This window comes from Mercenaria mercenaria, chromosome 2 (genome assembly GCF_021730395.1).
Source record: "Mercenaria mercenaria strain notata chromosome 2, MADL_Memer_1, whole genome shotgun sequence".
Classification (NCBI taxonomy): domain Eukaryota; kingdom Metazoa; phylum Mollusca; class Bivalvia; order Venerida; family Veneridae; genus Mercenaria; species Mercenaria mercenaria.
Window position 1 is genome coordinate 28,420,744 of NC_069362.1, and position 17,369 is coordinate 28,438,112.

The following is a 17,369-nucleotide window of genomic DNA, read 5'->3' on the forward strand; positions in this document are numbered from 1 at the left end:
GTCACTACTTCTCTTCTTCAAGTATTCTTCCATTAACTTCTGTTCTACGTTTGCTTCTGAACTCTTAGTGTTTATCAGCTTGAAACTACAGTTAGAAATTTAACAGAACTATATAAATTGGAAGACAAGAAATAGATGAAATGTAGAGCATAGTAACAAATATATCTTGAATTATTACCAATTAAAATTCCTTTTAAAAACCTGTCTTTTAAGACATGTTAGTTTTCTAGACTGCTCGTGTTTTAGTGGCTTTACTGTTAGTATTCCATGAGGCACATTCTGAATTAGCTTTGAATTGTCAGTTTGAGAAAGGCCGGCCAGAGTATTCAATGGTTACATCAAGGTCTTTTGGATGTGTCTGATCATCACTTTTGACAAGTTTTTTTTTCTAATGAGCCTTTAGTGTTTCTACATGATTTTACAGGAATAGCTGGTTATAATGATGTATTTTTGGTATGTATTGAACAACTAACAAAAAAAAAACCCATGTAAATTCATTTATTCATAAATCAATAAAACTATGAAATTTAAACAAAAAAACAAAACAAAATGACAATCAGCAGTATAGCACTAACACACAGATGTAAAAATTACTGAATACAAAAATATACATTTATAGATTAGTAGGACGGAATTTTATATACATTTGAAGTGTTGTAGGACGGAATTTTTAACAGTTGCATGAAAAAAAAAAGCTTTAAAACCTTTGGAATGTTACAATGACTGAATATTTATAAATATCATATAGAGTATACATGATTTTGTATATATAATGATACGTAACAAGTACACTTGTATACGAAGACATCACTGAGAATTAATAAAGGACCAATGTATTCTGAGCTGAATGATCACTTGCATTAAAATAATATTTCATTTAAAGGTTATATATTCAAACGAGCAAATCATAGTCCCTGGTAATTAACGTCATATAGTTTGCTGTAATTTGCTACTAACCTCTTTTAAAAGGCAAATACATAGATGACTAAACAGTTTTCTTAAATAAATTTGTATCAATTCCCCATTTGACAGAGAAATATAGCAAAGTGAGGAGTAGTCAGCCCAGTAAGCTCTGGCTGAAACTAGATGATGCTTTTGTAGAAGTCAATAGGAGACAGGACCAAACCAAGAGACACCAATGGTTGGCTGCAATAGGGATCTACTCGGCATGTCCAATAATCCCAAGAAGTTTAAACATTTTGGGCCTTATGGTTCTCAAGTTATGGATTGGAAACAGTTTTCCATGTTCTGGCCCCTGTGAATTTGACCTTTGATCATGTGACTCCAAAATATAGGGTTCATCTATTCTACATGTCCAATCATCCTATGAAGTTTCAACATTCTGGGCTAACTAGTTCTCAAGTTATTGATAAGAAAGAGTTTTCCATGTTCAAGCCCCTGTGACCTTGACCTTTGCTCAAGTGACCCCAAAATCAATATGGATCATCTACGTCCAATCATCCTAAGAAGTTTGAAGGTTCAGGGTCAAATGGTTCTAAAAATACTGATCGAAAACATCTTCCAATTTCAGACCCTAGTGACCTTGAACTGTAATCAAGTGACCTAAAAATCACTAGGGGTCATCTACCCTACATTTCCAATCATCCTATGAAGTTTCAACATTCTGGATCAAACGGATCTCAAGTTACTTATCAGAAACGGTTTTCCATGTTCAGGCCCCTGTGACCTGGATCTTTGATTGAGTAACCCCCTAAAATGATCGGAATAACTAATTTACAAGCCCTACTGCCCACATGAGGTTTAAAAGCTTTTAGGCCAACTGGTTCTCCATTTACTGACTGAAAACAAAGCGTCACAGGCAGATGGCTTGTGTGACCCTGACCATTTATGGAGTGACCCTAAAAATAATAGGGGTCATCTACTCTGGAATTCTTTGTCACCCATCTAAGTTTGAAGGTTTTATGTCAAATAGTCATCAAGTTATTGATCTGAAATGGATTTTTATGTTCTGGCCCCTGTGACCTTTAATAGTATGACCCCAAAATCAATAGGTGTCACCCACTCTGCATGTCCGATTATATTATGAGGTTTCAACAGTCTGGGTCAAGTGGTTCTCAAGTTATTGATCGGAAATGGTTTTCTATGTTCAGGCCCCTGTGACCTTGACCTTTAACAGAGTGAACCCCAAAAGCAATCAGTGGTTCTCAAGTTACTAATCGAAAATGCTTTTTAATGTTCAGGCCCCTGTGACCTTGACTTTGATGGTGTGACTCCAAAAACATTAAGGTTGTCTACTCCATAAGCCCTACCATCCTGTGAAGTTTGAAGATTGTAGATCAAATTGTTCTCAAATTACTGACTGGAAATAAAGTCTGACGGACGGAGAGGGCAAAAACAATATGTCTCCCCCAGTGGGGGCAGTGTTGTGGGGAAGACATAATTCAAACCTAGAAATGCTGATTCAAGTAAGCAATGATTGAATAACAACGCAAATATGAGTCAACATGTAAAATATGAAAAAAAATCTAACAATGACACTCTAGATGTCGAGGTGTAGTAAGTTCAATATCTCATGTTGTTCAGGCAGAGGAAGATACCAGGTGAATGATTATCATACACCTTGATGGTGACAGTATCTTGTGAACAGCATAATGTTCAATTAAGACTGCAGAGCTTGATGCTCCTTTTCCCATCTCCTACAGCAAACAATCTACCTCCATGTACAGTGTCTATGGCTTGAACTGGATGTTCAAACTTAACCTCACCAAGAACCTGAAGTCAGAAAGTATAGTCGTGAGAAACAATATCAGACAGGGCTATGATGAAGATAAATGTTTTGTTTAGTAAACATAGTAGTATGTCAGTTTGACAGTTTAAAGTTTGTATAAGTTCACATACATCAAAAATGTAAATGTACTGTAAACTCTGGTTACAGAGAATTCCATGGACAAGCAGAATGTGTTTCTTAAATTCAGAGTTTGCCATCAACTTATAACAAGATGATATCTTATAAACTATTGTTCAGACTGCAAACTGATTAACATAGTAAAACTGACTAATGTGTACAGAATTTCAGCTTATTTTGTATTCTTTAAAACTGTAATAAATCATGACGGCACTAGATCGCTCACCTGAATTTCACACCTTGCTTCAAAAGTACTGAAATAGGAGCAGTGTTTTCTTGCATGAAGATTCTTTAAAATTTCCACTAAAACACAGGTGGGGATAATGTGGATAGGGGAAATGGTGTATGATACTAAGAGATGATATCAAGAAAAAATAAACTGTTAAATAAAAATTAGCTGGGGCAGGGCTTGGGGTAATGTGGCTGGAAGCTTGAAAGAATTAAGTAGAGGGTCCCCAAAGAAATACGTGTAAAATTATTTTACAATCAGAAATGCAGTTTCAGAGAAGATTCAAAAACTTCTTTTGAAAGACATAAATAGAATGATTTTCAGGACTTGCTACAGGGTCACCAAATAAACATTGCTGTCAAATTATTATTAAATTGATTCAGTTGTTTCAGAGAAGAAGATTTTTTACCATATTATAGCCATAAAGAGAAAACATATCCCATCCCGTTGCAGCAATGTTTTCTAATGAAACAGAATGATAACAAGAAATTTGGTAGGGGTTGACTTAAGAAACATGGCTGTGAAATTGGAGCAGCAGTTTCAGAGAAGAATGTCAAAGTTTTCCATACACATATATAGGAAAAACATCCCTGTCCCCTGAAGACCATGTTTTTAGCAACTTTAAAATGACTTGAAGTAATTTGGTAGATTTTGTTTGTTTTGGGTTTAACACTGTTTCAACAGTATTTCAGTTATGTAATGGTGGGCAGTAAACAAAATCAGAGTTCCTGGTTTCTGTACCAGTACAAACCTATTCGCTGCAATGGATAATTTTAGACACAATGTCTTTTATCAAATTGTAACGGAGAAAAAACGGCATGCCCGAGGATCGAACTAGGATCACTTAAGGAACATTGCTGTGAAATTATTGTGAAACTGTATCAGCAGTTTCAGAAAAGACAAATTTCACAATTTTGCATATTGCCATATAAGGAAAACTGGTCCCGTCCCCTAAAGACAATGCTTTTAAATGAAACAAAATGATCTGGGGGAATTGAGTAAAGGGTCACTAACGGAACATTGCTATGAAATTGATTTGAAATTAACTTAGAAGGTTCAGAGAAGATGATTTTCAAAATTTTCAATATTGAAATATAAGTTAAACCAGCCCAACCCTCTTTAATGAAATAAAATTACCTATAGGAATTTGGTAGAGGAATATTTTTGTGACATGATGTTTGAAGGTATTTTGATTTCTAGCAACTTAAAGGGGCCAAATGCCTCCATTCCAATAAAATTGAAAAGGACCTTATAATGAGGCTACAGACCAAGACTAATGAAAATGCATTGAATGGTTGATCAGTAGAAACTGTTTAAAGGTATTTCTATTTTTAGCTCTAGTTGCCTCTAAAAAGGACAGAATGTGCTCAATTTGAATGAATTTGAGAAAGGACCTTATAATATGGTTACTGATAAAATTTGATGAAAATCCATAAAATGTGGTTGATGAAAGGTTTTTCTGTTGTTGTTTTTTGTTTTGTTTTTTTTTTTGTTCTAGCGCCCCTAACAGGGACTGACTGCTCCTATTAGAACAAATAAAAAGGACCTTTTAGAGATGCTACAGACAAAGTTTGATGTCTGTCAAGCTGTCATTTAAAGGTTATTCTATCTTTAGATATGGTGGCCCCCAAAAGAGGTTATGCTGAACCATTTGCTTACCATATAATTGATGACCAGAAGCTTCTGAGGAGAAGTTTGGGTAAAAATTCTGATGCAGGACGATGCACAATAGGTGAAAAGACGATGGAAGCTAGCCAACTGACCTATATTGATAGCTCACGCTGAACAAAGTTCAAGTTAGCTAAGATTTTTTATCTCTAAATGTAACATTGACATTCAAGCTACAGGTCTTGGTCTTACATGCAGTATATCTTTTTGCCATAGTCACTGTATGTGCCAAGAAACTTGTATATCCATCTTGAAAAGTGACAAAAAACAATAGCTGTCTAATGATACCACACTTGACTATTTGATGGCTTGTCAGATAAATGAATTTTCTTTTTGAGAATCAGTCTGTCAAAATTCAGGTCAGAGTTATAGGACTTGATGCTGTAATCTTGTTCAGTGGTGCCCAAACATCTGTGTAAATTTTCAATAAAGTTTCTGCATTAATGTTAGAGACAGTAATTTTCATGCAAAACTTTAACCTGCATTTTCTAGGTACTAAAAGGGTCATAAGTTTGCCAAAATACTATTCAAAGTTATGGGAAATGCACCTTTCACCATGTTTTATCCACCTCTAGAACTTGTATGGAGTTTCAATTTAATATCTGCAGCTTTGGAAAGAGAAATCTGCATGTTAAAAAGGTGCATAATTCTAGAAATGTTGCAAGCAGCATTATAAGTCTTGCCACACTAATGGACACTGTTGCTATGAATTATTTGAACTATTTTGTAAGAAGACCACCCAAGGAACATCCAGTCCAGATTTCATCAACTTCCACCAAACAGTTTCAGAGATGTCTTTTGAAGGAAAGCGAGGGAGGACAGATGTTGAGTAATCACTATAGCTGATTCTTAGTACTTTGTGCTCGGGTTAGCTAAAACATAAAATTACCTCATCATTTTCAGAATTTATTGCCATTGCACTATTTGTTCCTGATCCACCAGCTACTACTACATTATTGTCACAAAACTGAGCTGCATATAGGAATGGACCGGTATTTCCTTGACCTTTACTGGCTGGAGCTTTTACTGGGAAATTCACAACATGAGGTCGGGCTTTACTGCTTGGGCCATAGTCTGTGCTATAGTCCCAGATCTGGAGGGCATCATTTCCACCAACATAAGATCCAGTCAAAATCTTGTATCCCTACAAAACAAGATTTATCATTCATTTCAATTAAGATTATAGATAAAGGAAATGACCTCAGCATGTCAAAATTAAATATAAAAAAAAAAAAGAGTATTGCAGAAAAAATCATTAAGAGGATCTTAGCATGAAATAATGATACTGATGAAAAAAGCAGTGCAATGGTTAAGTAATGGCAGCAGTAAAAAACAGATTACAAAATGTACATGACTTAAACATATTAGCATATGGCAGCAGTAAAAAACAGATTACAAAATGTACATGACTTAAACATATTAGCATATGGCAGCAGTAAAAAACAGATTACAAAATGTACACGACTTAAACATATAAGCATATGGCAGCAGTAAAAAACAGATTACAAAATGTACACGACTTAAACATATTAGCATATGGCAGCAGTAAAAAACAGATTACAAAATGTACATGACTTAAACATGTTAGCATATACCATAACTGTATGAATAAATTTCAGAATTCCTTCCTTGTGGACACAGCACTCTTTTAGAAGCCTTTTCCAAGACTTTGTTACTTAAGAGAAATCCTTGACAGAATGTCCTTGATAGATATTCAATTCACAGCTTTATCTGGATACTGATTTATATCAGATCTATGACTATTCATTCCTTGAGAACATTGTTGATGTGTTCAGTCAACAAAAAGTTTTAAACATTAATTTAAGGAGGTAGGTTACCTTGTTACCAGGGTAAATTTAAACTTGTTGAACTGCAGCAATTTTTTGTGTATTTCGTGTAATTAAATGTTTTGACTGCTACAATCTCAGTTTTGTTTATCTCTGTCCCTCATGTACAATTTTTATCCAGGATTGAAGTACATGACTCTCAAAAGGTACTTTATATTGAAAGAAGAAGGAAAATACAGATATTTAACCCTTAATTTGTTCATGACCAACATGGAATATTTGGGTAATATTATTAGTAAAATATCAAGCACTTTACATGGTACCCTATTTTTCTTAAAGTTTAAAGTAACCATGGCAACAGAGATGTTTAAAATAGCTTATATCTTACTTTTTATCAAAATTTCTTATAAAAAAAAAAAAATAGAATAAAATTATCTTAAAACATTTTATTTCTAATGTAAGTAAAATTTTCGTGCTATTTGCTATTTTTTAAAGACATTTCACAGCTTAAAATACTTAAAGCAGTAAATAGAAAAAGTGGAAACTCCAGAGGTCGCTCAACACAACAAAAACGAAAATGTTGCAGGCTCAGTTTGATTGAGCCTGTTCATGGATAGTAGTGGAAATGCATGCTACCGTCCACGCCCTCTAGCCTCAGGTTGAGCAGAACTCAACATTTACACATGTTAAAAGTACAAAAATCAATTTAGAGACATCCGCAGATGTGTTCATATGGCGGTTCACATGGAACCTTCAATGCTACACTAGTGTGTAATTCCATGAAAAGCGGCGTATGGTCCCCAGTTAACCCTTGTCTGACATTTTTTTACAGAAAAATTGTTTGTCATGCTGCTATCATTCTCACTGATATTGTTGAAATGCAAAGAAATATAAAGCCGAAGCTGTGTTCCTTAAGTAGACCAGTGTCAACGCTTTTGAATTTTTTATTTAGATTTATAGGTCTCGGGCTTTGTTTCTATGGTAACATCAATTTAATTCAAGATATCACAATTTTCTACTGAAATCTGAACAATTTTAGAGATTAGTTTTAGCATACATGTATATAATAATAAATTATCAACGGAAACTGAAAAAATAGGTATATCAAACTGACCAAGTTTTATTTGAAAATGACTGTAATAAGTAACCTTTCATCCAACTATATTCCCAATAACATCAGTTACCATCATCCTTTTTCTTACATTCTGCAGTAAATTTCAATATAACTACATAAAAGAAGCAAAATATTGATCATTATTCAGAGGGAAAGACACATAAAAAATATTTAAGCAAATATTGGCTGTCTAAAAATAGATCAAATAAAGAAAATGTACAAAATTATCTACTTTCAATATTAAAGCTATTAATTTTGCGCGGTAACTGACACATAAAACCATGACATCAATGATGTCATATTAGGACAACAATGTTTCGAAGCGTTTCTGCGGCAATAAATTCATTATTTCTGCATTATTAAACCATGAAGCATCAGATTGGAGACAGATTCATGATTTTTTTTTAAAAATAATGGACATACAAACACATTTAGTTTGTTGTAAACGTCATAAAATTGTCAAGTTAGCTTCTGATTGGGTATGCGCATATAAAAATATTATGATAACCTACCTCCTTAATGATATCAGTTATATAACATCAGCTGAACTGCATGACAGATCATGCCTTTATTATCTTAAAACAAAATGAACTGGTGGTACTAGAAATTAAATTATAGTCAAACTTCGTTCACCATAACAATGGATAATTCAAAAGTCACCCTCATTGGCAGTTTATAATTACAGTGCACAATGTATAGTTTTTGACAGCTGAAACTAATCAATAGCTTGAACAAAATTTACTGGTCTCGTCAAATTTGAGCAAAAAAAATTCCACTGTAAATTTATTCATCTATATTCAAACAGTGGTTATGCCAACATCTGAAACATTTATATACACTTCCATTTATCTTTTTCTTGCTCAGTATAGTGTGCAACCTACTTTTTTGACCAGTAAGAGCAAGTTATTTTTCAAAACAAGTGGCTCCTTATTCCTGAAGACCAATGTAACTGTAGCAATGATTTTCGAAGAACAGCTCTACCCACTGAAAAGCCTCAACACATCTCACTCTGCAATTCTGATTGGTCAAACTGAACCATTTGCTTACCAGGTAATTGGTGACCAGAAGCTTCATAGGAAAAGTTTGGGTAAAAATTCAGATGCAGGACGATGCACAGTAGGTGAAAAGACAATGGAAGCTAGCCAACTGGCCTATATTGATGGCTCACACTGAACAAAGTTCAAGTTAGCTAAGATTTTTTTATCTCTAAATGTAACACTGACATTCAAGCTACAGGTCTTGGTCTTACATGCAGTATATCTTTTTGCAATAGTCACTGTTTGTGCCAAGTAACTTGTATATCCTTCTTGAAAAGTGACAAAAAACAATAGTTGTCTAATGATAACACACTTGACTATTTGATGGCTTGTCAGATAAATGAATTTTCTTTTGGAGAATCAGTTTATTGTCAAAATTCAGGTCAGAGTTATAGGACTTGATGCTGTGATCTTGTTCAATGGTGCCCAAACATCTTTGTGAATTTTCAACAAAGTATCTGCATTAATGTTATAGAGAGTAATTTCCATGCAAAACTTAACCTGCATTTTCTAGGTACTAAAAGGGGCATAAGCTTGCCAAAATACTATTCAAAGTTATGGGAAATGTACCTTTCACCATGTTTTATCCACCTCTAGAACTTACATATATGACATCTTGAATATTCTTAGGTCTTTTGTAGGCAACAAAAGGTTTATAATCCTGTTACTGCCTTACTCTCATGTTGAGAATACTTGACCCTTGTTCACAAAACATTTTTGGTCTCAACTGAGTTTTTAAGTACGAATTTTACTATAACTTCGATGTTAAATTCCAAATGAGACTGACCATACTGAATACCGAACAGCCACATGAAAATAGTTAATAACTCAAAATTTAGCTTTAAACATGCTATTTAGATATAAATCATAATGACTAATAAAGTTTCATTATCAAACTCATTTTTGCTATCACACTATTCAAGAGCATTTTGCACTGTAAGGAAAGAGACTTTCTTTAATGCCTCATTTATAAACAGGGTAGTGGCATGCTTGAAAGTGTTCATTGAGTTTGATAATTTCCTTATCAAAAATGGTATTATCTCAAGCAATACACCTTAAACATTTAGCCTGACTACAAGGAATACCCTTTAACATGAAATTGGGTGACATGATGAAAATCCTATGTACAAATGACTGGTTGTGTATTTTCATGAACACTTGTATGCATGACACCATTTTCATTTTTTCTTTGTTAACATCTAAACAAAACCTTTTTGCTTTGTTAACATTCAAACAAGAGCTCCACGAAATGAACGCCTGTAGTTTTAGATCAGAGGAGGAAGTAAATTTAAAGATTTGTTTTTGGTGGGGGTGGGAGGGGGTAGGTGATGCAATATGGCAGTGGGTGGGGGGGGTTTCTTTTGCATGAGCAATAATGGAATAGTTAGGCAGAAGATACAAGGTGTTTTTCTTTGTTTATTTATCAATTAATTCATTTCTGTGTGCTCCAGACTGCAAATATGAGGACAAGTTTTACCTTTGAACTCTATTTAGGACTTGACCTTTGACCTACTGAACTGGTCCATCACCATCTACTAATACACCAAATTTACAGTCGGTTCTATGAATATCTTCAAAGTTCAGATACAAATGAGGGACAAATTTGACCTTGCTGTGACCTTGATTATTTAACCTAAAGACCTGGTTCATGCACTCTGCACAGCGCCTCACTGCCACCTACCTATAAGCCAACATTGAAGTAAATAAACTCCAGACATGAAATATGACAGACAGACAGACGGATGGGTGGATGCATGGGCAGACGCATGGCCATCAATTAATATGTTCCTTTTCTCAAAAGCAGGCACACATAACTAGAATGATTTCCAGGACTCCCACATACTGTGCCATCCTCTAAATAGCAAAAAGGGGCCATAATTCAGTCAAAATGCTTGATAGAGTTGCCTCCTCCTTCTTACAGACTGGGGTCATGATGGTAAACAAGTATGCAAAATATGAAAGCAATATCTCAATGGACTTAGAACATATTTGAAGTGGTACGCAAACTTTAACATTTGTGTGACGCTCATGCTCACGCTAACGCTCATGCCAACGCCAAGGCGTGTAGGATAGCTCCCCTATTCTTCGAATAGTCGAGCTAAAAATGCAAAAGTCATGTCTATTTATCATATAATTAACAAAGAGGTACACAGCTTGAATATGTCCGAAAATCTGTTACTGGTGAATGGTTTCAAATGTTAACATTTTAAAGTGACTTTATTTTTAATATGGTAAAGAAATAAAAATGTTATGGTATATTTTATCATATCAAAGGGAAGTAATTGATAAACAAATAAAGTGCATGATATGACTTGACTTTTCCATATGACATAATTATTGTATTGTAATTGTGAATATTTAGTCAAAACACTATTGAAGTACTACCTTTAGATCTAATGCGTCTCCACATATGTGGGGTCCATGAATGGTTCTCACCACACCGTCATTATTGCGGGCATCCCAAATCTGTAATACATCTTTAAGGTCACTCACTTGATTGTATAGTGTTCACTGAACATGACAGCATGTTGCTTTTAGAAAATAGGATGGTTGGTTCACAAAATAATACTTCACTCTGACTAAACAGAAAATATGTTGAACATGATAACATTGCAAATCAACATTATAACACAATTAAGTAACTAGAAAACTCTAATTAAAGATGACAGCTCTGGCATTCCATATAGGAAAACTAGTCTTGTCAAACTCTATTTGAATATCATCATTAAAGGGATGTAACATACATAATATAAGATTCTTTCACTGGTTATAGGTGCAGATGGGAATATCCGGCCTCGAGGGTAACTGTTCAGGCGGTAACGAGGTTCCTACCGAGTTACGGCCTAAACAGTTACCCGAGAGCCGGATATTCCCATCTGCACCTATAACCAGTGACAGAATTTTTTTCTTGCATACCGATATCAAGATATAATAATAAAAATAAAATCAGTCGAACGGCTCTCTTTTTTGAACTATTTCTTATAGTAGCGTATTTAAACAAAGCGCGGGAAAGCAACGTCCGTAAACAAGAAAGACGTCATGACGTTTCAAAGACAAATAACCATGTTTAGTTCTGGTTTTGTTTTATCAGTTGCAGCGTAACGTTATGAATTTTTGATGAAATAACGTGTTTTGAATCGAGAAATATACTATCAGGAACAAAGAGGAACTGTCAAGGTACTGGATTTTTATTCCATTTTTCGAAATAAAATATAAACAAGAGCTCGTCGAACACGAAATGCCCCCCTTGATGCATTTAGTAATTGCATAAGGAACAAATTATATGCTCACTTATGCATGTGGTTCAAATTTGAAGGCTGCAGCTTGAAAAATGTGAAAGTAGGTCACTAGGTCAAAATCAAGGTCAAATTTTATTTCGGAACACAAAACTATGCAAGTGATCCAAATTTGAAGCCTGTACCTTCAGAAATGCGAAAGTAGGTCACTAGGTCAATCTCAAGATCAAAGTTAATTTCAGTACACAAAACTATGCTTGTGGTTCAAATTTGAAGGCTGTAGATTGAGAAATGTGAAAGTAGGTCACGAGGTCAAAATCAAGGTCAAATTTTATTTTGGAACAAAAAACTATGCATGTGGTCCAAATTTGAAGTCTGTACCTTCAAAAATGTGAAAGTAGGTCACTAGGTCAATAACAAGGTCAAAGTTTGTTTCAGTACACAAACCTATGCATGTGGTCCAAATTTGAAGGCTGTAGCTAAAGAAATGTGAAAGTAGGTCACTAGGTCAAGATCAAGGTCAACTTATGTCAAGGTTCATCTTGCCACTCAAAAGTATACATGTGGTCCAAATTTGAATGATGTAAGTTATGGACATGAATATTCTAAGTTTTTCCATATATAAGTCTATATGAACCATGTGACCCCTGAGGCGGGGCTTATTTGACCCTAGAGGGATAATTTGAACAACCTTGGTAGAGAACCACTAGATGATGCTACATTACAAAATATCAAAGCCATAGTCTTTGTGGTTTGGACAAGAAGATTTTCAAAGTTTTTCCCTATATAAGTCAATGTAAACCATGTGACCCCCAGGGCGGGGCCATATTTGACCCTTGGGGAAAAATTTGAACAATCTTAGTAGAGGACCACTAGATGATGTCATATACAAAATATCAAAGCCCTAGGCCCTATGGTTTTGGACAAGAAGATCAGAAACTGTTTAACTGTTCCTGGCCAATGCGACCTTGACCTTTGACCTAATGACCTCAAAATCAATAGGGGTCATCTGCTGGTCATGACCAACCTAACTATCAATTTTCCTGAAACTAGGCCCAAGCGTTCTTGAGTTATTGCTCGGAAACCATTTAACTATTCCTGTTCACTGTGACCTTGACTTTTGACATACTGACCTCAAAATCAATAGAGGTCATCTTCTGGTCATGAATAACCTGCCTATCAACTTTCGTGACCCTAGGCTGAAGTGTTCTTGAGTTATCATCCGGAAACTGTTTAATTGTTCACTGTGACCTTGACCTTTAACATACTGACCTCAAAATCAATAGGGGTCATCTGCTGGTGATGACCAACCTCCCTATCAACTTTCATGATCCTAGGCCCAAGCGTTCTTGAGTTATCATCCGGAAACCGTTTAATTGTTCAGGGTCACTGTGACCTTGACCTTTAACATACTGACCTCAAAATCAATAGGGGTCATCTGCTGGTGATGACCAACCTCCCTATCAACTTTCATGGTCCTAGGCCCAAGCGTTCTTGAGTTATCATCCGGAAACCGTTTTACTTTTCAGGGTCACTGTGACCTTGACCTTTGACATACAGACCTCAAAATCAATAGGGGTCATCTGTTGGTGATGACCAACCTCCTTATCAACTTTCATGATCCTAGGCCCAAGCGTTCTTGAGTTATCATCCGGAAACAGATTGGTCTACATTCCGACCAACCGACTGACCGACCGACCGACCGACATCTGCAAAACAATATACCCCTCCTTCTTCGAAGGGGGGCATAATAACTACATACATCTTCTACATATATGTAGTTCGTAATACGTCATTTAAAGCATGAGAGTCATCTTACACCCCGGGGTGTAAGATGGATTTTTCCAGCACCGGTAAAAATTCCGGAAATCCCTGTCTGATATGCAAGAATCATGCAGTATATAATCCAACCCGGACAAGCCAATGAACCTTTTTTGACAGTGAAGCTTCCTGTGAAGGCTTGATTAATTCCAGCCAGTGGTTTCTAAGAAATTGCCTAGACATGAATGGCAAGATGGACAGATCAGTGGACAGAGTTGTAACTATGTACTCCTCCAAACATCTTCATGGAGCGTAAAAAATTGATATTTGTTTAACCAATGAACTTCTTTTTACCTTGAGCTGTCTATCCCAGCCAGCTGTGATAAATATATCATCATATTCAGGATGAAACTTGAGTGCAAACACTCTCTGAGCACAGCCTGAGAACTGCAAATTAGTTGGATCCTTTGTGTTGTCATACCCAGTGTACTCCCGTATTTCCTAAAACAAATTTTTTCTTGCAGTATCATATAACATGAACATGTCTATCTAAAAGTATTGTGTTAACCTCTCTATTAACTTCTGGCACGAAAGTTCTTGTACAGACTTTGCACATGACAAAAGCTGCCTGAGGACAACAACTTGATATCTTCAAAAGCATTGTTACAGAAAGTTAACTGAATGAATACATTGACAAAGGTGCAAATATTTTGTATAAATGTAAGCAAGACTCAAAGAACATTCCCCTCAAGTAATTATTTAAGAAATACCAGCTAACAAACAAAAACTCTACCAAAAATTGCTAAGTCTAAAAGGGGTCAAAATTTTGTACAAAAAGATAAATTAAATGGATGCTGTGTATTTCATTAAAGTGAACAAGTATATGAAGTATCAATTCCAACTAATGGTTACTCAGACAACAAATCAGTGAGGTTCAAAACAAGAGGGCCATGATGGCCCTATATATCGCTCACCAGAGTTGATCTGGCCTACTGACCTAGTTTTTGACCCCACAAGACCAGGAGTTGAACTTGACCTAAAGATCATCAAGACAACGTTCTGATTAAATTTCATTAAGATTTTATTACAAATGTGGCCTCTAGAAATTTCACAAGCTTTTCCTTTGATTTGAATGGGTGACCTAGATTTTGACCCCATATGACCCTGATTTGAACTTGACCTAGAAATTATTAAGACAAACATTCTGACCCAGTTTCATAAAGACTGAGTTACAACTGTGACCTCTAAAGTGTTCACAAGCTTTCCCTTTGATTTGACCAGTTGACCCCACATGACCCAGATTCAAACTTGTCCTAGAAATAATCAAGCCAAACTTCCTGACTAAGTTTCATAATATTGGGACACAACTGTGGCCTCTAGAGTGTTTACAAGCTTTTCATTTGATTTGACCAGGTGACCTAGTTTTTGATCCAACATGACCCAGTTTCGAACTTGACCAAGAGATCATCAAGACTAACATTCTGACCAAGTTTCAAAATGATTGGGTCACAAATGTGGTCTCTAGAGTGTTCATAAGGTTTTCCATTGATCTGACCTACTGACCTAGTTTTTGATCCAACATGACCCAGACTCAAATTTGACCCAGAGATCATCAAGACTAAGATTCTGACCAAGTTAAAAAAAAAAAACAAACTGTTTCATAAAATTGGGACACAAATGTGGTCTCTAGTGTTCACAAGCTATTCCTTTGATCTGATTTACTGAACTAGTTTTTGACCCCACATGACCCAGTTTCGAACTTGACCTAGAAATCATCAAGACTAACATTCTGACCAAGTTTAATAAAGATTGGGTCAAAAATGTGGTCTCTAGAGTGTTCACAAGGATTTCCTTTGATCTGAACCTACTGACCTGGTTTTTGACCCCACATGACCCAGTTTCGAACTAGACCTAAAGATCATCAAGACTAACATTCTGATCAAGTTTCATAAAGCATGGGTAAAAAATGTGGTCTCTAGAGTGCTCACAAGCTTTTCCTTTGATCTGACCTAATGACCTAGTTTTTGACCCCCACATGACCCAGTTTCGAACTTGACCTTGAGATCATCAATACTTACATTCTTGCCAAATTTCATAAAGCCTGGGTCAAAAAATGTGATCTCTAGAGTGTTCACAAGGTTTTCCTTTGATCTGACCTACTGACCTAGGTTTTGACCCTACATGACCCAGTTTCGAACCTGACCTAGAGGTCATCAAGACTTACATTTTGATCAAGTTTCATAAAGATTGGGTCAAAAATGTGGCCTCTAGAGTGTTCACAAGCTTTTCCTTTGATCTGACCTAGTGACCTAGTTTTTGAACCCACATGACCCAGTTTTGAACTTGACCTAGAGATCATCAGGACTAACATTCTGACCAAGTTTCATAAAAATTGGGTCAAAAATGTGGTCTCTAGTGAGTTCACAAGCTATTCCTTTGATCTGACCTAGTGACCTAGTTTTTGACCCCACATAACCCGGTTTCGAACTTGACCTAGAGATCATCAAGACTAACACTCTGGTAAAGTTTCATAAAAACTGGATCAAAAATGTGGTCTCTAGAGTGTTCACAAGCTTTTCTTTTTATCTGACCTACTGACCTAGTTTTTGACCCCACATGACCCAGTTTTGAACTTAACCTAGATCATCAAGACTAACATTCTGACCAAGTTTCATAAAGATTGGGTCACAAATGTGGCCTCTAGGGTGTTCACAAGGCAAATGTTGCCGGACTACGCACGATGCACGCCGACGGAAGCCAGACAATGACCGGTCACATTATAGCTCACCTTGAGCACTTCATGCTCTGGGGAGCTAAAACAACTTAACTAAATCAGGTGGGGACGGGACACATACCAGTGCCAACAAACAGGCAAGTGCAACAACTCAACCCTGTTCTAAACAAGTCAAGCCAAGTTGAATGAGCCTAATATTTTGGCAAAAAATAACTTAGAAATATGGAACCTGTAAATCTCTTGTCAAGTCACCACAGAGTGCAGGTTTGTGAAGTACCTTACATAAAACATGAGGCCTGAACAGACTCATCATCTCATGTAAGGAGGATCCAAACCTTTAGACTTTGCTTCTGATTATGTCCCCATTAAGCATATCAGTTAAGCAGTAATTAAAAGGATTCTACCTACCTGATTTGTATTTGCATCATAGAGCCGAACACTAAGATCCCTTCCAGAAGTTGCAAATCTTGTGTATGTGTAATCAAAATCCATACAATTTATTTCATTTTTTATCTTTTCTCTTCTTCCTCCTACTTCAGGTCCAAATTTAAATTCTGAAATACAAAATGTTCTCTTGTCAACAGTAATGCCATCAATAAACAACTGTTTGTTTGTAGTGCCCAAGCCTCATCTGCTCAAAGCATTTTCATTCTCAGCTGAGTTTGATAACGAAACTTTTTTGTCATTAAATTGCATGATTAGAGATCAAGTGGTAGGTTAGGCCTTTATTTTTTTATTCTTTGGTTTACGAACCGCCAGGTGACACGTGGTCGTAGGAGGGAAAAAAATAAAAATAAAACAAGGAGCTGCGTTCTATAAACGCTTGATGCCCCTGGTGGCATTCTTGTCGATACAAAGCAACCTAAGTCCAAAATGAGGTCAAATTCAAGGTCAAGGTCAAACTGAGGTCAGGTGATGTCTTAAGATGAGGAATGGT

General features: G+C 35.9%; 1 protein-coding gene across 3 annotated transcripts in view; it reads right to left on the minus strand.

Moving 5' to 3' along the window:
* Positions 1–482: 482 nt before the first annotated feature.
* The window catches only part of LOC123562065 (uncharacterized), a 57,807-nt gene continuing 40,920 nt past the window's right edge, over positions 483–17,369 (minus strand). For all 3 annotated transcript variants that reach the window (XM_053533457.1, XM_053533445.1, XM_053533452.1), the window contains exons 5-9: positions 16,841–16,986; positions 14,053–14,199; positions 11,087–11,167; positions 5,653–5,907; positions 483–2,733 (exon numbers count right to left, since the gene is read on the minus strand). In XM_053533457.1, coding sequence (XP_053389432.1) covers positions 2,617–2,733; positions 5,653–5,907; positions 11,087–11,167; positions 14,053–14,199; positions 16,841–16,986 — 746 coding nt within the window. In that variant the 3' untranslated portion in view covers positions 483–2,616. The remainder of the gene's footprint in view (positions 2,734–5,652; positions 5,908–11,086; positions 11,168–14,052; positions 14,200–16,840; positions 16,987–17,369) is intronic.